Raw genomic sequence first — 27234 nt, forward strand, 5'->3', positions numbered from 1 at the left:
AATTATGCATCAGTGAAAATGTAGGCTTAGAAATATAGTACTGAGAGTTTCAATTTGTGATGTCTTCACTGATGAGGGAAAATGGAATTCTTATCACTAAAGAGAGCTGATCTCTTGGGTGTTTCTGATGGCTCCCTAACTGAGCTTAGTGTTTAATGATGCTGTACAAATAAAAAGCAGTGGGGGAAATACGAAATATATGTATTAAATGCCATCCTGAAAAGTATTTGATGGATGGAAGAGAGTCTAATGCATTTTAAATAAATGCATATCATACTATCACATAGAGTGAATCTTAAAAAATTATTACTTAGATGCACAGTCCTTGTAGTGGTAGACATGGCACTGTGAAGAAAGTTTGATTTAGAAGCTATTTTCTATTATACTTGTCAAGTGATGGAGTTGCTGTTAGTCATATTGTAATGTCCCTTCAACTTTGGTACATTCAGTGCAAAATATTTTGGGGAATTTTTTTGTACCTTTGTAAATATAAAAGGCCCTTTTGTTCCCTTTGAGAGTGCTTAAAAGGATACATATTAGCATGATGCCCTAGTAAGCATGGAACACGAAAATGGAACAGATGATACGTACAGTATGACAGGTAGGTTCTTATATACATCTTAGAGAACATAAATATAATGAACTTATAAAAAATAAACAGAACTCACTGTGTACTTTTTCCTGATATGCTGTGATTAATTGCTAGTTATTTTAAAACTGTTTTCATGCATTATAAAGCATAAAATCTGTCATTAGTAATTCACTGAATAACAGTTTGTCTTCGGCCATAATTACACACATACCACTTTGCATATACATTGTCACAGACCACCTTATTGCAAATCTTTAAGGTTACCTCATATTGACTTGGTTTCATTTTCACTGTGTCCCATGAAAGCTGAAACCTATGGTGCACACCATGCAGGCACTCATAAGCAAGAAAATGAATATTCTGTTATAACTTAGGGCTTAAATGAATGTATTTTCAGGAGATATATTTGTTTTTATTATATTATTTAACTTGCACTAATTTGGAGATTGGGCCAAGTGCTGCCAGTTTGGCTTGAATCATGTTCAAAGGTAAGTTTCAAGATTCTCCTGAGTCTCTAAAAGTTATCATGGAGCTGATCGTGTACAGGTTCATCTTCGTCTTGGAACATAACAAATGGAAAAAAGCTTGGCAGTCAAGAACTGTTGATTGAAAGATCGTTGGGTGGTTCCCTGGGCATCAAGCTCACCCAAATCCTTCCAAGAGTACTCATCACCACTATCCAGTCCCCAAATGTGACAGAACACGTGTTCCTGGAAAATAACAGCACTCAGCTTTACTCTAATGGAAGTGTACTCTTGAAACTTCCAATGTTCAGCCATTCTTCTAGAGGGCAGCTTCTGGAATTGCCTGTCTACACGGAGCGGGGCATTGTGCCTCCAGGTCACTCAAGTCCAAAGGTACTGGTCTCTTCAACTGCTGTCAAGAGTTTTTCATAAAGCATGGAGAAGGATGGGTACGGAGGGAGATCCAGACGGTTAAAACAAGTGTGAGCTCTGCAAACAGAAGAAGCAGTACAGAGTTCAGAACGCTTTGAGTGAAACGATATTGTTTCTCTGTGTGTCTGCCTGTGCTTGTCTTTCATATTCAAATGGGTTTGTTGCCAATTTTCACATTCCTTTTGGAAACACTTTGAAAACGTTTCGACTTGAAAAATTCAGAATTGAATTTCTTTAAGGGAAATAGGATCTTTAAAAAATATTTTCCTTACATTTTCACAACCGTTTAAAATCCATATTACATACATATCACTAATTGTTTAGTTGTCTAAGAATTACAAAGACAAGTTTGAATTTTTGTTTCTCTTTTGATGTTAGATTTTTTTTTTTCCTAAAAGACATGACTATAAACTCTTGCAAAGTAATTCATTTTCAGAGTTGGCATTTGCCTGAAAGTCTCTCAAAAAATCTACGGTTTTCCATTTTTTCATTTTGTTGGTCAGGGAAGAGCACTGAGTGTCTCTGAAGACCTGCAGACACGCCTCATGGCTTAGAGTTTTGGGAAATTCCCTGGCTGGACTTTCCTGTCGAAGTCAGTAGAGCATTGTTACTTCTTTGACTCCAGTGCTATAATCTGTTTTCTCCTAATTCACAATGCAAAATAATGGCCATTTAAATCATTACATTACTTTCTTTTTAGAAATACCTCCCCTTTTGCCAAGATAGGAAAAAAATATGCTTTCCTGTTATTTGCACCTGAATCACAATAAAAAATAGACAGTCTCCAAATAGTACATCTTATCAGGAAGTAAATCTGCACTTTTGACATGAAATAGGAAGCATTTTATTTGGAATGTACAACAGTTTGTTTGGGGAGCTAAACAACTTTGACTTTAAAAAAATGCTCCTGAATTAATATGGAATTTTGGGAGCTGTGATTTTTAACAGGCTGTTTTTACAAAGTCACGTTTAAGTTTTTATTCTTATAAATTACTTTAATACTAATGAAATATAGTTATACTGCTAGATGCAGCATAGTGTCATGGGAAGATCAGAGATCTACAGTTGGATAGACTTGGGTTTGAATTTCAGCTCTGCCAACGAGTTGTGTAATTTGCAGTGAGTTATTAAAAATCTGCCACTCAGTTTTCTCACCTATAAAATCAGAATCATATCATTTGTTTCAGAAGGATATGAGGATTAAATGAAATCACAGAAACATGCTTAATACAATGCCTGGCTCACAGTGTTTGACCAATTAATAAGATATATATTGTTAGCTACATTTCATTACCATCAAAAAGATTTACTCCAATTGCGTTCATTAAACTGCCAAAAGATAATCATGACTCGTGGAAACTATGGGATAACAAAGAGATGATAAAGCAGGTGTGTGGCCACATGGCTTATTAGAAACAGTAACTCGAAGGGGCTCTGTTATATTAGAAAAATAAAGATCTTCCTCAACTTACAATGGGGTTACATCTTGGTAAACCCCTCGTAAATTGAAAATATAAGTCAAAAATGCATTTAATACACCTACCCTACTAAATATCATAGCTTAGCCTAGACTACCTTGCACATTCTCAGAACACTTACATTAGCCTACAGTTGGGCAACATCAGCTAACACAAAGTCTCTTTTATAATAAAGAGTTGAATATCTCATGTAATTTATTGACTATTGTACTGAAAGTGAAAAACAGAATGTTTGTATGGGTACAGAATGGTTGTATGTGTATAGTTTTTTTACCCTCGTGATCACGTGGCTGACTGGGAGCTGAGGCTCACTGACACTGTCCAGCATCATGAGAGAGTGTGGCACTGAATACTGCTACCCTGGGAAAAGATCAGGATTCAAAATTGGAAATATGATTTCTACTGAAAGTGTATCACTTTCACACCACTGTAAAGTCGAAAAATTGTAAGTCAAACCCTCGCAAGTCTGAGACTGTCTGTACCAGTTTTAGGACACAGAGATAGAACTGGCTCAGAGTTTACAACTCTTGTTATTACAAACTCTAGAATATATTGGGGGAAAATCACCTAATCAGTCTTTGCAAGCAAACACTTTCTTTGATATAATAAACCACTTCAGAATTGCATTTAACATAATCCATATTACACCTTCCTTACGCCAGAGCCTCAACTTGGGTCTCAAGAACAATGTTTTACTTTTTAAAAAACTGAACTAGCATACTGAAAGTCTTAGGAATGGTTTAAATATCTATCTTGTATAAAACATTGGTGTAAGAATATTAACTGAAGACTTAAATCTGTCATAGGGAAAGGGGAGGAAGAAGAGAAGTATGTTTTGAATGTAATTATCATCCAGACTTTGTGTGTCAGATGACACGTAACATTCATTATCCCATTAGACTAAAGATGGTACTTCTTTTAGATGCAATTTAAACATTTTCATTTCTTTGGTTACCAACAAGGCTGAGAATCTCTCCCCAAGTCAGCTTGTTTGTAACATTTCCCATTTTGTGATCTACATGTTCATCTCCTTTGTGATCTACACGTTCATCCCCTTTGCCCATTTATCTTTTCTTTAAAAATTGTTTTTGTGATAAGATACCCACCACATAGAATGTATCACCTTCACCATCACCAAGTACACAGCTCTGTGGCATTAAGTACATTCACATTGTTCTGCAACCAACACCACCATCCATCTCTAGAACTTCTTCCTCTTTCCAAACTGAAACTTTGTACCCACTGAACACTATCTCCTGTTCTCTCCTGCCCTTGCAACCACCATTCTTTTCCCCATCTCTATGAATTTGACTACTCTAAAAACCTCATGTGAGTGGCATCATACAGTATGCGTCCTTTGTGACTGGCTTATTTCACTTAGCATTTTCCAGGCCCACTTTGTAGCATGGGTCAGAATTTCCCTTCTTTTTAAAGCTGAATAATATTCTATTGTTTGTATATACTACATTTTGTTAATCCATTCATCCATTGATGGACACTTGGGTTGTTTCCATCTTTTGACTATTGTAAAAAAGTGCTGTTATGAACATGGGTTCCAATTTTCCTACATCCTCACTGACACTTGTTATTTTGTGGGTTTTTTTTTTTGATAATAGCCATCCTAATGAGCATGAAGTCAACTTATTTAAAACTTCAGGATTTCTTATTGATTTGTAAGAAATACTACAAAATAAAGAGATTAATTCTTGTTTATCTCTAGCTAATCTCTTCCAGCCTGTTCACCTTTTTATTTAGTTATGCATTTTATTTACAGAGCAATATTAATCTGGTTACTTGTTACCCATTTTTGATACATTGTCTTTCTTCAGCATGTTGCTGTGATAAGAAATGTTGAAAAGATGATCGCTAATGTTTACACCTAATAGAAGGTTGTCATTGCCTATTTTTTTCTTTTGGTAGTGCTGGTATATGAAAGAGTGTGACAGATAAACTTTCGGGACAACTCTTAAAAGAGTAACTCATTTTATACAGTTGTAATCTTGAATAGATACGTGTGAATTCATTTTTGTGAACTGAATCATACTGGGTAAACTAGGAAGTAAAATAATTCAAGCAAACTCTTTATCTAGGTAAGCAATAATCCATAATTAATGTTTTATTTGCTTAGGACAGGACAGGACTGTAGGTGCAGTATAGCTATCACATGGTAGTTAAGCCTGTTCCTTCCCTCTTGATAACCAAATACCTTCCCTTAACTGAAGGTTAATTTTACCTAGTCAAGAATTAACGAAATGGCCACATACATGAGAATGAGAATTCATAAATAGTAATGTTGGAATCCCCCAATTAACTTCTTACGCATACTTGAATTGAATGATGAATTTTAATTCACTGCGGTCTTATGGTAGGTAGAGTTCTAAGATGATCTGCCATGACCTATATACCTTTGTATAATCCCCATCATTTGAGTGTGACTGGGGACCTGTAATTTGTAACCAATGGAATATGGCAAAGGTGAAGGTATGCTGCAGATGTAATTAAAGTCTCTAATCAGTTGATTTTAAGTTAATCAAAAGCGTGATGATCCTGAATGGACCTGACCTAATTAGGTGAGACTTTTAAAAGAGCATCTAGAGATCAGAGACTCTCACTGTTGCTGGATTTGAAGAAGTAGGCTGCCATGAATTCTATAGCTGCAGGCAATGAATTCTACCAACAACTGAAGGGAGTTTGGACGCAGGTCCTTCCCTAGTTGAGCCTCCAGATGAGAATGCAGTCCACCTGATATCTTGATTTCAGCCATATGAGATGCTGAGCAGAAGCCCTGGCTAAGTTGTGCCTGGACTCCTGATTCACAGAAACAGACATAGTAATTCTGGGTTGTTTTAAGCTGCTAGATTTGTGGTAATTTGTTATGCAGCACTGGAAAATCACTACAGGTCTCAATGTAGTACAACAATCTAAGGAAAGGTAGTAAGTGTGATATAGTAGCATCATCCCTATCAAGGGCAGGCAGTGGGGCCAAGTTGGGAGCCAACAGCAGTCCTTTCATTCTCCCAGGTTTCTGAGTAAAGAAAGAGGAACTCTGCATGTCTCTGCTGTTCAGTAACTCACCCATGAAATCCATAAGCCTGGGTACTCTTTCTTCGATAGTTTCAGTTCTCAACACAAAAAGAAGGACTGGACAACGTTTTTGTTTTTGTTTTTGTTTTGCGGTACGCGGGCCTCTCACTGTTGTGGGCTCTCCCGTTGTGGAGCACAGGCTCCGGACGTGCAGGCTCAGTGGCCATGGCGCACGGGCCCAGCCGCTCCGCGGCATGTGGGATCTTCCCGGACGGGGGCACGAACCCGTGTCCCCTGCATTGGCAGGTGGACTCTCAACCACTGCGCCACCAGGGAAGCCCTGGACAACTTTTTTGATCCTCTTCAGTCATAAGACATAATCACCATCACTGACCCATAGCCTAAGGCTATCACTGCTTCCTAAATTACATCTGGTTGCATAATAGACAGTTACCATAACAGAACTTTCCTTCTGAATAAACTGAACAGCTCCCCCTGGAAAATGTGTCATGAAGATGGAGAAAGTATGCATTGTTGAAGGGGAAACTGTGCAGAAAGATTAAATGGTTCTCCCAAGGTCAAATCAGGAATAGGACTGCAACCTTGGGTTCCTAGGGGAAGTCGAACATTAAACAGAAAGCAGGGAGACTAATCCTCTTTCACTTTTGGAAGCCTGACTGTTAACTTCATCCCACCCCTGACTTTTAACTGCTAGTCCTCAGCATCCTACCAGATTACATACATTTTGACGATAGGAATTAGCAAAATAAAGCTTCAGATATTTTTTTTTTTTCTTCTTTTTTTTGCGGTACGCGGGCCTCTCACCGTCACGGAGCATAGGCTCGGGACACGCAGGCCCAGCGGCCATGACTCACGGGCCCAGCCGCTCCTCGGCACGTGGGATCCTCCCAGACCAGGGCACAAACCCGTGTCCCCTGCATTGGCAGGCGGACTCTCAACCACTGCACCACCAGGGAAGCCCCCAGATATTTTTTAACTGAATGACTCAATCAAAATATACGGGCACTCTAGGGAAAATGGTCCAGGTTGGGTCAGTCCAGAGAACTCTGAGAGATACCAGGGGATTTTTAGGTGCTCAAATCATCTAGTTCTATCTCATGCTCACCAGAAAGCAGAGATACTCAGAGAGGTAGGGTGAAATTCATCAGAATCACCCAAGAAGCTTGTTTACAATGGAGATTTTGGGGTGTACCCCGAGATTCTACTTTAGAAGGTTTGGGGTGGGCTCAGGGATCTGCATTTTAACTATCATCCCAAATGAGTCTGATGCAGGTAGGCTCCACTAGCAGAGAGACATCAATTGGATTAGAAATAAGATATCTACATTGGCTATTTGTTTCTCTTTTTTGAATTTTATTTATTTTTTTATACAGCAGGTTCTTATTAGTTATCCATTTTATACATATTAGTGTATATATGTCAATCCCAATCTCCCAATTCATCACACTACATTGGTTATTTGTACCAGTGTTTTGTGTGCTTGCAAAAATTTCAAAACTCCTTATAAACAAGACAGCATTGCTAATAAGGAAATTGAGGAATAGTGTGGTTAAATAAATTGCCCAATATTTACCATCTACTTGCTGTATGAGCCAAGAACAGGGAAAAAAAAAAAAAAAGCAAAACAAAAGACAGTCCTCTGAGGCTTTTCACACCCCCTCTCCCGCCCCATTCCATGTCCTAAGAAAACTCTAGCAGAAAATAACAGAAGGGCCCTTGGACTATGTTGACATTGGCAGCAAAAGCACATCCAGTTATTCAGTCTCAATAAAAGAACATTTTTCAAATCTTTCAAAGCCAGCCACACTAAGGCTATAATGAGTTTACCTCATTTTCATCTATGCAGCCAGAAACACTCAAGGAGGGCAGGTCTGAACTGGTCTTTGGGAAATCATGCTGGCATCAATATAAAGAAGATTTAAAAGCCCTCCAGACATCTGGTGTGACTTAATAGATCTCTTGGTGCCTTCTGGATTCTTTAAATGTTAACCAGAAGGTCACATGCTCAACCCTCTTTTCTTTCCTATAGATAGACAAGTCAATTATCCAAATCCAATGAGCCCAAAGAATCACAATTACATCTAAAATTTCATCAATCAATTAACTGATTAATGTATTTCTGTGTGTGTGTATGTATTTATTAATTTATTCTCCATTTCCTCAGAGTGATTTTTCGTAGCTTATAAGGACTCAAAATATGAGGCGAAGAAGAAATTACAATCAGGATTTTAAAGAGAGAGAGAGAGAGTGAGAGGTGAAAAGCATGGGCCTCATTTTATCTGGTAGATATAGCCCGAGAAATAAAATGTATGTAAATTGAATAAATTTTTAAAATTTGCATTATCATTTATAATGTGTTTTATCAGTACTCTCTTTCTTTTTGATTGGCAGTGGTGCCTAATCCTAATTTGTTTCCTTACTCCTATTCCCACCTTTTCATTAAGTAATCAATCAATCAAAACCAAATACTTATATATGTACAGCTGATTCACTTTGTTATAAAGCAGAAGCTAACACACCATTGTAAAGCAATTATACTCCAATAAAGATGTTAAAAAAAATACTTAAAAGCATTCTGGAAAATTCCTAAGGGATACTAGAGCTTATCACTTTTTAATGTCATGATTTCTTTGGAAATGTGAGCATTCCTGACCAAGTTTACCTGTCAAGTCCAAATTTTCCTCATCTGAGACAGGGCCTATAGGCTTCCCCACAGGGGAATCAGGTGCTCCCGCAGTCCTGTCGGCAGGGAAGGCTGGAGGGAGGAGCACAGTTGGCCTGGAGCTGGGCTATGAGGTAGGCAAAGAGGGACTCTCTTTGGGCTCTCAGGGCCCCCTAATCAGGGCCCACTGAGTGTTCAGGTAGCACCCAAGCACTTTCACCTGCAGACCCTCTTTTATTATGTCCTCCATTGAAGACCCCATATTTTGAAAGCTTGTCATTCCTATACAAAGTGCCCTGATGCACAAAAATTAATTTTTCAACTTACATTTCATTTATTCCTTCATTCATTGAACAAATACGTACTGAGGTCATACTGCATGCCAGACATTGAGCTGTCCCCTGGTAGATGAGGATGAATAGTCTGCTCTCTGCCCACAAGAAGTTTGCACTCTGACAGCAAAATACGCAGGCAAATGGGACCCACTAAAGGTTATGCAGTCTGTGCTCTGTACTAGGGGCACTGGCTGGGGCCAGTAGGCACTGTAATCCAGCCTACCTTTGGCTCTGCTCACCAACCCATAATCCCTAGCTCAGGGCTGCATTTCTCCAGAAAACTGTAAGAAACCTTTGTCTAATCCAAAAAATTCATATGGGCTCTCAGTGGCCCTGCACACAATGAGTTACAAGTCTGCTCTGCAGAGTCAGGAAAGGCTTTACAGAGGACACTATCTGTGCCAAGCCTCGAAGGATTTATAGGTGTGTAGGGTTTGTCTGGATTGGCAACAAGAAGGACGTTCCCAGCAGACTGCCCGGAAGTGTGAGGAAGCATTGCATCACCAGGAAACCTGAGAACTACAAGTGCTTGAGTGATAGGAGCCAAGGCTGGACGTGAAGCCAGAGAGGGAGGTAGGGTCACATCAGGAAGCGAGGTGTGCTCATGCAGAGACCTTTCCCATTTATTCCACGCATTAAAGGGAGCTAGGGACTGGGCGTGGAGCTTGATATGGCACAGGTGCCATTAAACACACCAGGGAACAGAGGAAAGGGGCACGGGAGATGATGAATTCGGAGCTTGCAATCAACATGAGAAATACAAAGCTACCAATGGCACGGAGTGATAAATTCAATGGACGTAATTCAGTGATTGTTTGGTTAGCCCAGATAGATTTATTAACACAAATAAAGGTATAACTTTTGTTATGATTTTAAAAAAATATTCATAATTTCTTTATGATCCCAATTAATACTTTCTTAGACCATGAGATTTAGGGCAGGAATTCTCACTAAGACTAGTTCACAAATATCTGGGTAACCCGTGGTGGCGCAGCACAACCCCGACCCTCACCAGGTGTTCAATGTGAATCAATGGAAAGGAATTCTATGGCACTTACCACGCCCACTACTCATGTGTCATATACCACTTGGTGGCGGTGATGTTGGTTATCTATTCATTTAAATATCTATTACTTCCTTCTCTCTGTTTTAAAGTCCACATGGACAGAGATCAATTTATGTCTCCCATAAAGTTTTGCATATAATAAATGCATAATGAGTATCTAAAGGCTTGTTGGAGGAATTAGATTTACTAACTAATTAATATCTTATTCTACAGTCTCATTAGGTTGTCTTGGTTAAAATGCATCTGGATCTATAAATACAATGTGGAATGTTCCCACAGTGGGAATTCCTGCACGGGGGATAATTAACAGAAGAAAGTCTTCAAACTATGCCTGGTAATCAGGTCACTTCTCACCTGTGGATGCCCCCTGGGAATAGGTGAACAGTACATACTTTTCAAATGTAAGAATTTAAACCCAATAGAAGAAAACCCAGTAAGGAACTGTTCCAGAATGAGAACTCTTAGAAGCCCAAACAAAATATAAATATCCTGGGTGGCTGCAGCACATTCCTTGAACACCTGAAGACTGTAAAATGTCATGCCAGCTCTGAAGGCTAGGGATTAGGGCCAACAGTCAAAATAGCTGAACTTACTGAATAATGTGTCAGGCATCATTTTAAGCACTTTGTATATGTTATCTCACTTAATCTTCAAAACAACTTCGTAATGTAATTATCAGTACCAATCCCTATTGTTCAGATGAGGGCATAAAGATACAGAAGCGATTTTGGCATATCTTGTCTGGAGTGGTCCAGAGTCAGACCTGAAGTTTAAGAAGTCACTAAAAATACTGAGTACCAATTATGCATTACGACTCAGCACGAGGGGCAAAACCACATTCAATTCAAACAAGGTCCTTGTTCTCACGGGGTTAGATCCTAGAGGGGGAGATGGACAGTCAACAAGTAAACCAATCACTAAACACAACGACTGAACCGAAATAAGTCCTATAAAGGAATTAAGGTATGACAGAGTGGCAGGTACACTGTGGGCAGAAGCCTGGAGGGCCTTTCCGAGCACTGAGCTGAGTCCTTAGGGATGAGAAAGCCAGCCACGTGCAGAACCAGCAGAAAAGAGTTTGGGCAGCAATTTCCAGAGTCTTGAGGCAGAGTTAAGTTTGGCACATTTCCTCAAGAAGGAGGCTGGTGGCTGTAGCTGGCGGGGGGAGAGTGTATGTGTTGAGGTTAGAAGAGTAGGCCAGAGCAGGCCACCCACCTGGCAGTCCTTGGCAAGGAGTGTGGATTTTACTCTAAGGCACTGGAGGGGATGAGCAGGGGAGGGAGGTGATCTGGAGATTTCAGAAGCTCACTCTGGTTGCTGACCACAGAATGAACTACAGGATGTACGAAGAGAAGCAGGTGTGTAGCCAGCAGGCTGCGGCAGTAGCCCCAGGGGAGAGGGGCTGGTGTAGTGGACTAGGGTGGTGGAAGGAGATGAGCCCAAACTAGTTTTTGGTCTTGAAGCTAAAGAGAAGGGGATAACCATTCCTCAACAGCTGTAATGTCTGTCACTCACAAACACACACTTTATGATTTATAGTTGTTGTGACTTGGACGACTCTATTCTGTTGGCAGCAGCAATGCAAACTACTTTCATTCCATTCAGTAATTACAAATTATTTCAGCAGTATTTTACATTCATCACTGGAGTCCTTTTTCAGGCAAAGTATGTTTTACGATCATCTTACCCACTTCCCAAAGTAAAGACCAATCCAAAAGGTACAGCATATTTAAGGATTTTTAATAAGGTAATATTCCTAGTCATCACTGGTGTATTTTCATTAGCATGTGCTGAACCAATGGCAGAATACAGTAAAGCCTTAAAATATTATTATAAGACAGTATAAATTGAGTAAGTGGAAAGAAAGGGAAAGGGTGGAAGAGGGCCTTGTATCAGAGATTAAATGATGGAGCAGACTGCCGTGGGACCAGCAGGTGGTGGGGAACTGGGAGACCAAGGGGGGACATCCCAAGGCAGGCACAATACGGAAAAGTGGTGGTGTCACCAAGCGATCCTCCCAGTGTCCATCGCTTGTTCTGGATTTTTTTTTTCAATTAAAGAAAGTGACACCAGCTCCTCAGTTACTTTCCAATTTCCAAGCTGATAGCTCCAGTAGACAATGCTCTCTGTACTAGAGGAGGAAAAGCTGAATTATTGATAACATTGTAAAGCAGTATTTAATGACATGGAAAGTTATTCATGATTAGTGATATGTGATAAACAAAAAGCAGGTCATAAACAGTATAGGTGCTATGATTGTATTTTGTTTTTAAATGTGTGTCTTGTGTGTGTTATGTTTGTAGAAATGAGTGGAGGCATGTTTAGAGATTATCTCAGTAGTAGACTTTATATATATATATGTATACATGTATATTTTTATTATATACACACATATATTATTGTATTATATGTATTATATACACAAATATTAAAAAATTTAAACTTCTTGGCATTTTTTGTGAAATATTTTCTTTACATAAGAATAAAAAGCAGTGTTTTAAAAATGAAAATAATGTCTAGCAATATAGGGGTAGGGGAGTGAGAGGTACAAACCATTATGTATAAGAGAAGCTGCAAGGATGTATTGTACAACACTGGGAAATAGCCAATATTTTATAACAACTATAAATGGAGTGTAACTTTTAAAAATTGTGAATACTATATTGTACACCTGTAACATATACTATTGTATATCTACTGTACTTTAATTAAAACAATTTTTAATGAAAAATGTCTCATCTTTAAAAAATAGCTTTATCTTTTTAAATTCTATTCCACTGGAAAAGCTGTCTCCCTGAAACATTTCATAATTAACTCTTGCTTCTTATTTTTTAATTTGGGTCAGCATTTCATTTGTAATAATCTCCAGATGCAGCCATTGTCAAAAATGAATGTTTCCTCCCTTTGGCAAAACCAACACTCCCCCATCATGACTGCGGCTCTCCAACTCCTCTGTCCCATCATCCTACTTGGCAAGAACCTCTGAGATGAACACATAAAGTCTATACCACCCTTGGAGAGAGGATTTGACCTGCATTTTCCTGCTGGCATGTTAGCAGCCTGTTTTTCGGAATGTTTAAGAGCAACTGCAGTAAAGTGAATTTACAGTCTCCTAAGTCCATCAGAGCACAAGGGACCAGAAATCTACAGAAATGCAAAATATAGAGCTAACTACCAACCATGAAGCAGAGGAAGTACAGTTATGTGTTCAGGCTAGAAGCCTCCACAGAGACACCCGTCTGCCTCCATCATTATTTATCATCTGGTCTCCAGTTACTTTATGACCACAAGACAGAAAAAAAAGAGCCATGGATTCAACTTGTACTGGCTTCAGAGACAACCCTATATACTTTAATACACTTCTTGGCCCACATTGTGAGTAGTGCTATTCACTGCTACCGCAGTGTGGGACTAGGAAATCTGAGAAAAGAATGAGACTCACATTTGCTTTCTTGAAAGGTTTAAAGGCCTTCAATCATCCGTTTCTAGAAAGACTAAGATGCCCTCCCTTCTGCGGATACTACCTGCCCTCATCCTTTATAGCCACTTCCAAGTCTCCAGGGTACAGCCTCCCATGCCTGACACGAAATGATGCCAAGACCTCTTAGGGAATACACTTTTTAAGTAAGAACAACATTCAACCATTTTGTCTCCAGTGTGTACAAATGTCACATTTTAAATGTTAAACATCATCTTGCTAATAAGAAAAAAGAAATACATTGGGGATGACCAGCTTGAGACAGACCAGTCCTTTAGTTCTGCAACTCAAACCTAGCCGGAAAGATGGCTTCAGTGTATCTGTTCTGACAGTGGGAAAAAATGGACTCAGTCATATAAAACCATCTTTTTCGACCACAGCCAATCTTACAGATCTTTTTCACACTTAAGTAACACCCCACATTTCATAAAGGGTGATGACAACGTTATCAGTAAAGAAATCACTTCTGGGCTTCCCTGGTGGCGCAGTGGTTGAGAGTCCGCCTGCCGATGCAGGGGATGCGGGTTCGTGCCCCAGTCTGGGAGGATCCCACATGCCGCGGAGCGGCTGGGCCCGTGAGCCATGGCCGCTGAGCCTGCGCATCCGGAGCCTGTGTTCTGCAGCGGGAGAGGCCACAGCAGTGGGAGGCCCACGTACCGCAAAAAAAAAAAAAAAACCCAAACAACAACAACAAAAAACCCAAACAAACAAACAAACAAAAAGAAATCACTTCTGATAAAACTATATGGTCATGCATTGAAGTTCTCCTTTTGTGTTTTTCCTCCAAATGTACTTTTTTTGTGGAGCACATTTTAATAGTTTCAGCAGTATGGTGGCTCACAGAAGATTCACAATAAAAGGTTTAAAAGAACAAAGAGAACATACTGTCCCTAAGAACTTTCATACACATTATCTCACTCACTTGTCGCAAATACTCTTTGAGCATGGCATCGTTATTCCTACTCTTCAGAGGTGGATCAAGGCTCTTAGGATCACATTGCTAGTGTATCACAGGGCTTAGGTCTGCATTCATGCCTCCTAACAAGGCTCTATAAATTGATGAACTGTGAATTAGAATACCCAAGTAGCTCTTTCTTCCTGCTGGACCTAAAAAGTCAGGGCTTGTTAGAGACAAGGTATAAAAATGGTCTGCTTGCCTAATGTGCCTCATATCATCTTTATGTATGGCTATTTTATAATCTAGGTAGAGCTAGGAATCTAGAACCTAGAGCCTTAGGTCATAATGCAGAAAGGAAGAAACAACAACGCCTGTTGCTCAACCGTATGTATGCAACAATGTGAAGAAACCCACCATTTATGATGACTCAGCACACGAACTTCCTGGAGCTCCAGGCGGAAGCAGACAAGTGAATAGGGCCCGACCCCCAAGATTCTTCAGCAACCTGTTGGTGCTACTTATTGCTCCACTAAACCTAATATACCACCCCTTCTCTGGCCATTTAAAGATGGAGAAATGGAGGCCCAGAGATCAAGTGATCTTCTAGGTCCCAGAGTTAGCTGGTGGCAGAGGTGGGCAAGAACCCAGGTGGTCTAACTCCCACCCCTGTGTGCTCTTTCCAATATGCTACAGTCTGACATATATTACAGACAATGGTGACAGAAATCATAATGGCAGCCACCATCGACTGGATGCTTACTCAGGGCAAGGGTCAGTAGTAAATGTTTTATATGAACGATTTCCCTTAATCTTCAGAATTACTAACCTACAAGGTAGATGAGGAAACAGAGGCTGAGAACAATTAGGCAACATCTCCAAGAGCCCACTGTGGGCAAGTAACAGAACTGGGATAGACTCCAGTCTCTCTGAAGCTTAAGTTTGTTGTTTATACCAAATTGCCTTTCTCTGCTCATCAGGTTTGGTGAAAATTACAGTGATTAAATATGAACAGCTGATATATCTGCCTATGGTTACAGTTTATTCCGTCTACTTCACATAAGCAAGTCTTTACAAAAACAGATTTCAAGAGAAAGAACACAATTCATCTGTCCTTTCCTGCCTCTTTAATGCTAATCCTTGAGTTTCTCAGAAAAGTGAAAGGTCCTACTCAGATACTGTAAATCTGCTTTTGAGTTGCAAATTTGGTCTGAGGGGAAAAAAGCGTGATTCAGACATAAACAAAATAAAGTACTTCTTTAAATAATGAAATTAAAGTCTCTTACATTTGGAACACCAGGTAAGCCAGCTAATTACTTAGGTGTTTGGATGCAGTGCCTCTGTTCACAGACTGACACGCACCCAAAGCGACTGAAGAGGCTCAGGCAGCCCTGAGCTTGCTCTATTCATTGCTCTCTGTATCTGTATTTTCAGCATGCTTTTTTTCACATGTTGATGCTTAGAACGTTATTCTTAAGAACCAGTGTTGTGCAATTGCTAAGAAGACAGTCTTGTTAACAGGTTTCTCAAAGTCACTTGTAAAGTTGTCCCTTGGTATCCCCAGGGCATTGGTTCCAGGGCTCCCTCAGGGAATACCAAAATCTCGGATGCTCAAATATAAAATGGCATGTTATTTGAATATAATTTATGCACATCCTCCTGTATACTTTAAATCATCTCTAGATTGCTTGAAATACCTAATACAATGTAAATGTATGTAAATAGTTGCCATAACATAGCAAAATTCAAGTTTTGCTTTTTGGAACTTTCTGGAACACCCTCCCTACCCCCCACCCAGTATGCGGGCCTCTCACTGTTGTGGCCTCTCCCGTTGCGGAGCACAGGCTCCGGACGCGCAGGCTCAGCGGCCATGGCTCGCAGGCTCAGCAGCCATGGCTCATGGGCTCAGCCGCTCTGCGGCACGTGGGATCTTCCAGGACTGGGTCACGAACCCGTGTCCCCTACGTCGGCAGGCGGACTCTCAACCACTGCACCACCAGGGAAGCCCTCTAGAAATTTTTTTAAAAAATATTTTTGACCTGTAATTGGTTGAATCTGTGGTTGGTTGAATCCGCGGATACAGAGGGCTGACTGTACTTAAACAAACTCAGGATAACATCTTGAGGAAACTAATATCATCACTTGGGAAGATTTAACCTCCCCAGATTGCAATTTCATTATTAGTAAAATGAGAGGCAATCCTTTTTACCTCAAAAATTCAATATATTACTGCTGACTAGATAAAGGAGTTCTGAAACCAACTGTTCTCTACTCCTCTTTTGTTCATTTGCTCCCTCCTTTTCTTTTGCTTCAGCTCCAGTTTGCTCCATTCCCCACAAAACACTTTTTTTTTTTACTCACAAAGACTGCCTTACTAGTCTCTTACATTTATTAGTAGCAGCAGAAAAGCAAATTTTTCCACTCCAAGGAAATGTATCATCTTATTACAAACGAGAGTACAATGCAGAGAGCATTCCCAGGGAGGTAAGGCATGTATGATAGAGACTGAAGAGGCACAAAGCACAATTACATGATTTAATATTCCTTAGAAACCACAATGGTCATTTTTAGTGAAGGGATTCTAAATAGTTACCAATGATAAACTTAAAACTAGAGCTTCTGGAAACGTAAATTAGAGCCACAATCATAAGAAGCCACAAGTATGATGACCAATGTTGCTTTTCCTATTGCTAACAAGTGCTTTGGTTCTGTTGCGTTTTGTATTTTAAGATATGTACGTATGAATATACGCTATTGATACTATGTATAAAATAGATAACTAATGAGAATCTACTGTATAGCACAGGGAACTCTACTCAGTGCTCTGTGGTGGCCTAAATGGGAAGGAAATCCAGAAAAGAGGGGATATATGTATACGTATAGCTGATTCACTTTGCTGTACAGCAGAGAGTAACACAATATTGTAAAGCAACTATACTCCAATAAAAATAAAAAAAGATATGTATGTATGTATTCCAAGTATGACCAGGAAGACCTTTTTTCCTTCATTTAAAAAGGTAATCTGAGGTAAATTCATTCTAAAAGTTTTTTCCACTCTCCCAAACTTTCAGCATAAAAATGGTAATAAATCTATATATATATATACACTAAAGGTCCTACCTAGAACACTGTAGTGACAGTAAAGAAATATCTTCTAGTTTACCTGGGAAGAGCGGTGATTTTCCCCCATTTCTCCACACAGAATCTTCTTGGGCCGTTACTCCCTCGGAGAGAAGCAAATCCTTCATAGGGAATGCTGGATGTGCCTGTAACAAACTATCAACCCAAGAAAACAGAAGGAGAAGGTGAAGCCAAGAGCCCAGGCTCCAGGCAAGGTTGACATCGTTCATGTGCAGAGGTGCTGGGGAAGAGCAGCCTGCTGCTCACTGGTGGAAAAGCTCAAAAGATAAAACTTTATAGACATAGAATAGCTGTAACACGAGAATTCTGACAAAGAGCTGGAGAATACCAAGGAAGGACAGAGCATTATAAAGAGGAAGGGGATGCGGAGGATTTGTAGAAGATACAGCGTCCTGTACAGCCGACCCGCTTAGAAGCTCAAACCATGTATACTTCCCATTCGAGATTAATAAAGTGGGCGTATCGATGAACCTAAGTCAACTTAGCATTAGTCCCTGATCGAACTGAGGTGAATGAAAAACAAAAAGAACTTCTGCTCCTGCAAATTTGAGACCCAGATCTGTGATCCAAAGGAGCCAAGATCCAGCCTACTGGTAAGGCTTTGCCTGAGTGACCAAAAGGCTTCCTCATGTCTGATGTTTCTTTAGCTGCAACCAACCAGCAATTGCCCTGTATAACTATAAACACCACAAGAAAATGAGTTAGTCTTCCCAGTATTCTTAAACTTCAATATTATCTCAAATTTGTGGAACGTTAGATGGAAGAAAAGAGAGGACTCTTTATCAAGGAACTGGGTCACTTCTTAAGGGACTGAAGATTATCTCCTTCAGTTGCCAGGGATGCTGGCCTGCAGAGTACCCAGGGACCTCTTGTGGAAGGGATCCAACTGCTGTAAAGGCAGACGCTGTTGCTGGGATTCTTGGATGGGAGTTGGTACTTCCTCACAACTCTAATGACATGCTTGGACTAGGTTGGGGATGTTCTGCATAGTGATGGAACCACAGACCCACGCAGTCAGGAGAGTCTGAAGACAGTATATCCCGAATATGTAGATAAACCTAAATGTATTTACTGAGCATACTTAGCAGTTATTAAAAATTTGCAATTCCAAAAATAACTATATTAATGCATTAAAAAGATGAACTGATGGCATCTTACCTGTAACAACCTTAGTCGTTGTTCATTGTTGAATCTTTCAACTGCAGCCCAGAACCACCGAATTACAATATGATTGTCATGATATCCTATCAAAGCAATCATGAAAGCCCGTGTTACTTTGAGTTTTCTATCTTAAGTCACCACGACACTGGCAAGTTGACAAAAGACCCCCAGACATAAATCATCATCTTGGATTCGTTAAAGGTTATTTATAATTTAAGACCAAGGAATTACACTGTAAATGTGATCACATGAGTGTCAGAAGTTAAACAAAACACTAAATGAAACCAAGAAACCTCTGTTTCCACTTAGTGGTCACTAAATGAAGCTAGTGGAGGGAAGAAAACAAATGAGTTATTTTAACCATACCGTTTCTGAAAAATATAACTGCTGTTACTGGAAATGTTTAACCCTTTTGGTCATTTATTTAAGAAATAATTTTCTAGCACTGCTATGCCAAGCAGTGTCCTAAGTTTGGGGGACAATGGCAAAGGAAATAGTCCCTCACAGGGCTTCTGGTAAAGGAGAGACATAAATCAAATAATTATTCAAATCAATATATAATTGCAAACCATTTTAAAACTATATATTATGTTCATATTTTAAAAGCAAATTACTTTTTATTAATAAAAAGGGAAAATAAGTTTATTACTTTAACTCCTTCAACTAATAAATCTCAATCATCAACCTAAATGTTACTTTTATTCCATACTTTACTAGAATTTAATAAAATGTCAAAAGTATCATCCCCCAGGCGGATTGAGGAAGTAGCTGTGGATTCTAAAACCTTCTGCTGAGAAAAATTAAGTTCAGAGAGAAGGCTGACGAGGATTAAGGCACAGTTAGTGATTCAAACCAATTAGCTGACATATTCAATGTATAGAGAGCTACTCTAATTCTGAGTCAGCAGCAGTTAAGTCCTAAATAGAAGGTAGGTAGAAACCATTTTCATTCAAATTTTTCCTCACATGTTTCCCTGGCTGTAGGATTTGGGGAGACTCTTGCCTTACTGTTTACCATTTGATCAGCAATGCCCTTGGAGAAGAAAGGGATCCAAATGAAGCGTAAATACAACTAGACTGGACACGGAGATGCATCGGCTCCTTGTCCTGCCTTTGGCAAAGACCAGCTGTTTGGTGCTGAGCAAATACTTTTCTAATCTATAAAATAAGTGCGTTGGCTCTTTATAGCTTTAAAGTTTTCTGACCCTTTGAATCAGCCCTTTTATGCCTCTCCTTTGCTGTCTGTGCCAAACCATTTGGAGAAGGAGGAGGAGTGAAAATGTCTCATCCTATTCTCTAGAAACAGCTGCCCTGTGAACATATGGCAAATGGCAGCAAAGCCGCCCCTTCATTCAGTGCCAAGTAGCTGGGTTAGCAAACATGGCAGCTGGGCATGTCGCCATTTTCCTGCCCCCTCCCCCCAGCCCTCTCCTCTCAAGGATTTCACTTGATAAGACTGACAATAACCATAGAAATAGGTACTCGATTAGTCATATACAGTGAATAAAAGTCTATACTGTGTAAATACAAAACTGGCTGACTTGATGAATGGCATTGCTATTAGAATCTCCTGGGGTTTGGGGACGGGCGGGGAAGGAATGAGCTAATAGCATTTATGGTAAGATGTAAGTTATGTAGCATGTTGGAGAAACTGTGTTCTAGTTAGTGAAAATAGTTAACAAAGTTATAATAGCCAAGGTCATATTTGGATTATACACGGGGCCAACTGGAAAAGAGTTATTACAGCAACTGGACTTCAGAAATAGCAGCAATGGACACTGCAGTTTAACATCGTCTTTCAGAGAAAATGGACGGGCAAGGCCAGCCCAGGGCAACAGTGATGGGCTGGAAGAGCCAAGCAGAGGCCAAAACGAAAGCAACTGAGCCAACGTTAAGGTATTTTTTTGTACTCCAAACTTTTTAATTGTTGTTTTTTTCTAAATCTCTGTTTCAATTTACAGATAATTGGAGAACTGCTCAGCTCTCATTTTAGTCTAAGTGATTAATTCAGTGACTTAAAGATTGTATTCTTCACTCTCCAAGTTCAGAACCACTGCTAACCTCTTACATTCTGAGTTCAAAAACAAAAACAAAAACCAACCGTCATTTGTCACGACTTTCTGAACACTTTCTAACACTACAATAAATTTCAGAAAATGTATTCTTTCTTTGATTAAAAGTATTGAATAAAACTTTAACTCTGGGTTAGCATCAGGTCCCTTTCCATGCGTCTTGATTCAGCAAATGTCACAGGCTTCGATGCCAATTACTAATTGAAAATTTGTATTGATCTACAGAAGTGTCAGTCCTAAAACTTCCCATTTGGTGACGTGTGTAGTTTTTAACTAACCTTACAGCAGTTTCCTTTTCAGTTGAACTTAATGCTTGAATTTTAGAAGGGCTTGTTCAAGAAACTTGAAATCTGAGAACCATATCTTACTCCATTCATGTGTTTCAACTGTGAATTACAACTGGTAAGCAGTTCAAGTGAAATGTAGAAAAACTGTGTTTGTTCATTAAGAAGCTCAGAGGGTATGCCTCTTCAGGTTTGAGGATGAAGGCAGAATAGGTGGAGTTTGACCAGCTGGATATGAGCTCCCTGGTGCTTCACTAACACCACCATAAAACCATTAATTGATGTTCCTATGGCCACATTTCTTCACTAACAATTAAGAGTTATGACATCCTTAGATGGTGTGTAAACAGCTCTCCTTCCACTTGACAGATGAGGTAACTAGGGAAAGAAGGGCATGTACCTTGCCCAAGGTCTCAAAGGAGACTGCATCAGACCTATGATTAGAGTGCAAGTGCCTCGGTCTGTCCTGGATCCAGGCCAACGTGCCAAACCGCTTGCTTCCCTCTAATCTGAAACTTTAAATCCAGCCATCTATAAGTCAAATTTCACCTCCTCTATATTCTGTGTTGTTCCTCCAATCACTTAGGTCTATTTCAGCTGTGCCTGCGATGACCAGTTCTAGTTCTCTCGCATCAAAAACAGATACCAGCCTGGCATCCACGACCTGTGGAATAAAAAGAATATAGGACATGGCTTAAGAACCTGGAGAAGCCTCAGCTATAATTAAGCCTCATCAGAAAAGGAGGGCACAGGGAGTGTTGGGAATACTATGGATGTATTCTGTGGAGGCACTTTAAAACATGTAAAGCTCTCTATAAATATATTTTTAGTACAAGGTTGATGAGGTTTTCAACAGACTTTTTGTTTTATAATTGGTCACTGATTAATCCAGTTTTTTTTTCTCTTTGGGAGAAGATCTAGTGCTCCAGTCACTTTCACAGTTTATTTTTATTTTAGCTATGGCTTTTTCACAGAAGAAGTCATATGGAATACTTGTTACAACTCATTCTGACCCTCAGATACAATCATTTCACATATCAGGCATGAGATCTGATTACACATATCTAAGCATGAGTAAAATGCGTGACTTAAATGTTATGAGTGGTCATTAAACCGTCAAATGCTATTTGAATGCAGGTCATTTTATTTCAGTGATTTCTTGTAACAGGGCAATAAGCTTTTTTTGTGTTCTTAAAACATACAGGAAAAATTGTTGAAGTGTTTGAACTGAAATAGCGGTAAATATACCAAAGAGAAATTGCACACATATGAAGTACAGTGAAGTGGACCAAGGTATTGCTGACATCAGACTGAGAACCCCACTCCTGCTGATTGTTTTTACCTCATAAAAGCCACGCACTAAGCTCTCTGTTTGCTGCACAACACCCCTCTCAATCCTCCATTTCACCATCCTCTCGATGTACTCCTTCTTATTCTTCTCGGTGACTGGGATGTTAGCACCCCCTGGTTTTAATTCTCGTTCGGTAATCTGCGATTAAAAAACAAAAGGACTGACCATAAAGCAATACTCTTGATGTTGTAAGACCACTGGTACCAATGAGCTGGAATCAGTCAGCTACCTGTCTCTGCCCTGGCCCGGGTACATCCCACAAGCAGGGTGTGTGGCACCAGCACAGAGCCCAGGCACCCACTGATGCTCAGGGAAAGCTAAGTAATGAGCAGACGTCTGAGAGCCTCAGTGGTTGAAAATATATGTGTTGCGGGGCTTCCCTGGTGGCGCAGTGGTTGAGAGTCCGCCTGCTGATGCCGGGGACGCGGGTTCGTGCCCCGGTCTAGGAAGATCCCACATGCCGCGGAGCGGCTGGGCCCATGAGCCATGGCCGCTGAGCCTGCGCATCCGGAGCCTGTGCTCTGCAACGGCAGAGGCCACAACAGTGAGAGGCCCGCATATCGCAAAAAATATGTATATATGTGTTGCAAGGTTAAGCTTTAAATTCTGATTAAACAAATAAGTCTTTTAAATGGAAACAAAAGGGCTCCAGATTCTGTCCCACTGCTATTTGAATGTTTGACAAAAAGACATTTTCACAAATTCCTTTAGGATTCACAATCAACTACATATAGAAAGCCAATATTTAGGTAAACGTGTACCTTAGGAAGCAGAATTACATTCAAGCGAATGTTAAACTGAGAACTTCTTTTCCAAAATATGAAATTCAGGAGACCAGCCAAGTATTAATGTTTAACTAAGAATATTAATTATGAATTAGCATATAATTTCTGAAAATCTTTTACCAACTCTTCTACCAACTTTTTTAAAAAACAATATGTTTCCAAACCTTCACCAAAATATTGTTTACTTTCCCTCAGCTTCAAAACAATCCATTTCAGTTGTTAAACATGAATGAGAGTTAAGTACAAGGGCCAATTAAATAATTTAATATTCAACTCTGGGGTAGCATGGATATTTAAAAACTGTATTTGGTACAAGGCACATTCTAATATCTTATGAGGATATTTTAGTTGGAAATAAAAGGATTGTTTACAACATACAAATAGTGCAGTCTACAAATTAGAAAATTTTAATCTGAAGTCGGCATTAGAATAACCTTTATAACCAAGAATATTGTAACTGTACATAAACCTGGGTTTAAACCACCCAACCCACCACAAATAAATAAGCATCTGATCTTAGGCCACTGAATTAATTCTTCACCAACCAACAGCCTTCAATTACCACACTTAGTCACCAGTTATTCACACACACAGACCTGCCCAAAAACTTCTTCGTTCACAGTGAACGTGAGGTCCAGGATGTCATGGATGTCATTGTCTTTCATCCACTGCAGGCTCTGGTGAAATTCTTCATCAAGGTATTCTAGATCACTCAGGTCACAGAGACTAAGATGATAAACGGATAGAAAAAAAAAAAATGTAGTCATGGCTATTAGCAAAAACCCAGAGTTGTGAGGAAAGAAACTAAGAAATAATGACAAGAACAAGATCAACTAAAACAGGCAGTGATTTCTGGAATGTTCTTCGTCAAAGTTAGTAACCAAACCAGTGAAATAATTCAGAAATTTGACATAAAATTGAAAAATTCTGATATCTAAAATGCCTTAGGAATCACTCAGTTTGTTTTGTCTTTTAAGACACAGAACTGGAGGTGCAAAGAGTGGCTGCCGTTTGCACAGTCACCCACGATTAATGCCAGAGCTGGAAATGGAACTCGAGTTGACAACTTGGGTTCAGTATTCTTTGGCTATGTTATACAATCTTAAATTATCATTCTCCTAATTAGAAATTCTTCGTATGTTTCTATACTGTAATTTAACTTTTTTTTAAAAGACTAGATTCTGTGATCCACATTCACATACGTCCCTTTTTTCTTCATGGTTCTTATTCTTTCTGTGATTCTGAAAACTGAAAGCTACAGAACTGCTCTACAATTATAATGGTTTTCTAAGAGAAGATCTACATGAGGTGGAGTTACTATTATATGACCCTGTTGTAAGATGGTAGCAATTGATTTGCTTTAGTTGTCTTGAAACTTCCTCCCATCAGTCCAATTTCAAAGACCATTTTGTTTAGTTCAGCCTACACATGTATTAGGCATCAAGTATGTGCCAAATATCTTAATAGCTACTTGATAAACAGTTACTGCCCTCAAGGAGCTAATGGTCTAGTGGGAGAGACAGGGACACAAATAGATAAGTTAACGTAAGGTGATAAGTGATAGCCTAGGGTGGGTAACACTTATTATTAGTGCACTTCTCTATATGTACATTACACTTCAGTTAAAAAAAAAAAAAAAGATAAGGTAGATATAGGGATCTCCCACAGCAAACATGCAAAGCATTTACTTTGACCTGGAGATTTAGAAGAAGCCTTTTGGAGCAGATGATACCTATATTAAAGTTTGCAGGATGTTTCAAGCTAGAGAGGTAAAGGGGAATGGATGAAAAGGAGAAGAAGGGGAAAAAGAGAGACAGGAGAAGAAGACAACCTGAACAAAGCACAAAGGGATGGAGTATACAGATTTTCCAAGCATACTGGCAGCACCAGAGAGTTAACCACAAGACAGAATGTCTAGAGAATGAGGCTGGAAAGGTAGCTGGGAGCAGGTCTGAACGTCATTCTAAGGAGCTTGGTGATTCAGAACTACTGAAAGGTTTTAAAACAGGGAATGACATGGTGAGACATGAGATGTGACTTTAAATTGTTCTTCTGGAAGTGGCAGTGTTGAGGATTACTTAAAATTGGGGGGGGGGGCGGTAATCATTGGGTGGAAACCAATTAATAGATCACTACAGTAATCTGGCCAAAATAAGATAAGGATTTTAATTAGGGCACAGCTATTAGGGTAGAGAAGATGAATTTAAGAATTATTTAGGAGGTGAATGTGGAAATTAATAAATGGTTTTACTGGGTAGTATAAAGAAGTATATCTAAAACAGGATGGCAAATGAACTCAAGTTACAAGACAACTCTGATTCATTGGCAGTCCTGAGGGCCAAAAGTTGAAAAATTCCTGAGGCCACAACGAGTTCAGCAGGAAAAAGTACCTAAATGATTTGTGACCTGTACCATGGGAATGGGGTGGGAGGTGGGGAAGAGAAGAAATTGTGCTGTGTATTCACCATCCCTGTTTGAGGATGACGCCCAATTTCTGACCAGAGTGACTTGAGAATGTTGGCACCTTGATCTGTGACTGGGCATATAAGGGAGAAGGTACATTTTTAGGTCAGGAGAAATTGATGAGTCTAGTTTTAACCATGTTGATTCTGAGGTGCCTGTGAGACATACAAGAGGAGATATTCAGTGGAATGTTGACCGCTTGAGCCTACGACTCAAGGGAGATCATGTCTGTGGGTGCGGATTGGAGAGTAGATGAGACAGGTAAAGAGATATCCCATGAGAGCACACAGAGAGAGGAAAGCAAGGGGACAAGAATGGAAGCTTCAGGAACATCGAGGTTTAAGGGCAAGTCAGGACATCCACAAAGGAGGCATAAAAGTGCAAGGAGAACCAGGAGAGCACAGTGTCACATAGGCCAGTGAAGGAAGAACGCAAGAGAAATGGGTGGTGGGGTTGGGAGGGGTCAACAGTATCAAAAGCAGCAGAACGGTCTATTAAGATAAAGACTAAAAAACATTCTTTAAAAGCTTCCATAGGTTATTGGTGGGAAAAAAAGCCAGGCTAAAATGTGTTGAGGGTGTGTCAACAGTCAGTGTAGACTACTCTTTCAGGAAGCTTAGATGGAAAATGAGAGATAAGGCATGAAATGGGAAGGTGCATATGGGCCAGAAGAACCAGAGAGGCAGAAGCCAGTGTCCAGGTGCCCAGGACTTCATCGGTCCATATACCAAAAGGGAGGATGGCAAAGGTCTTCCTACTGACCCTCTTTAAGAACTATTAGAAATACTTTGCTTTCAATTGAGCTCTAGGCTTCCATTTTGACAGAAAGCAGATACATGGCCTTGGTTAAGGAATGAGCTGGTCAGAGCCATGCAATCATTCTGTGTTTTCTCATTGCAAGTTTGAGCTACTACCCTCACAGACAGTTGCCTTCTTCTGTTCATCCTTGAAAATGACTACTGATTCTAGGACAGAAACTGTTTGCTCTACATTTCACAATAACTGCAATCTTTCATTGTGCTAACAATGAAGAAAAAATTCTGTGAATGCTAAATTTTCATCTGCCATCGTAAATGACTGTCTTGCATATAGAGAGATCTCAAGATAAATATGGGACTTTAAAAATATTGCACACCTCTGACAAACAAACACATTTTAAAAAAAAGAGAATGAAAATATGAACCAAGAATAAACAGTTGAAAGTTTGCATAAAGCAAAATGTAAAATGCATCTTGTGAAAGATGGGGGGCTGTGAGTCACCAAGACTAAGCCACAACTATTCTATTAATAATCGGCATTAATACCACAGGAATTCCAGCACTGTATTTGAAGTACAAGTGTTTTGAAGACACATGTGTAGCAACAAATGAGAATGAATTATTCAGAGTGGAGCAAAACTAAGCCTTTGGGAGCAAGACAGGAATAAAGGAACAGAAGCTGGAAAAATCCAGTAACCACATTTGAAATTATATTAGTTGATTAGTTTCAGAAATCTAAATCACTATTAAGTAATAGATTTGAGATAGTGAGC

At 39.6% G+C, this 27234-nt stretch overlaps 1 protein-coding gene across 1 annotated transcript in view; it reads right to left on the reverse strand.

The window, feature by feature from the left end:
- Positions 1-562: 562 nt before the first annotated feature.
- Positions 563-27234, reverse strand: part of HECW2 (HECT, C2 and WW domain containing E3 ubiquitin protein ligase 2) — a 129271-nt gene continuing 102599 nt past the window's right edge. The window contains exons 16-21 of the mRNA XM_082841909.1: positions 23837-23966; positions 22447-22593; positions 21654-21768; positions 18747-18832; positions 17611-17723; positions 563-1545 (exon numbers count right to left, since the gene is read on the reverse strand). Coding sequence (XP_082698035.1) covers positions 1434-1545; positions 17611-17723; positions 18747-18832; positions 21654-21768; positions 22447-22593; positions 23837-23966 — 703 coding nt within the window. The 3' untranslated portion in view covers positions 563-1433. The remainder of the gene's footprint in view (positions 1546-17610; positions 17724-18746; positions 18833-21653; positions 21769-22446; positions 22594-23836; positions 23967-27234) is intronic.

This window comes from Leucopleurus acutus (genome assembly GCF_964270905.1).
Source record: "Leucopleurus acutus genome assembly, chromosome: 6".
Lineage (NCBI taxonomy): Eukaryota > Metazoa > Chordata > Mammalia > Artiodactyla > Delphinidae > Leucopleurus > Leucopleurus acutus.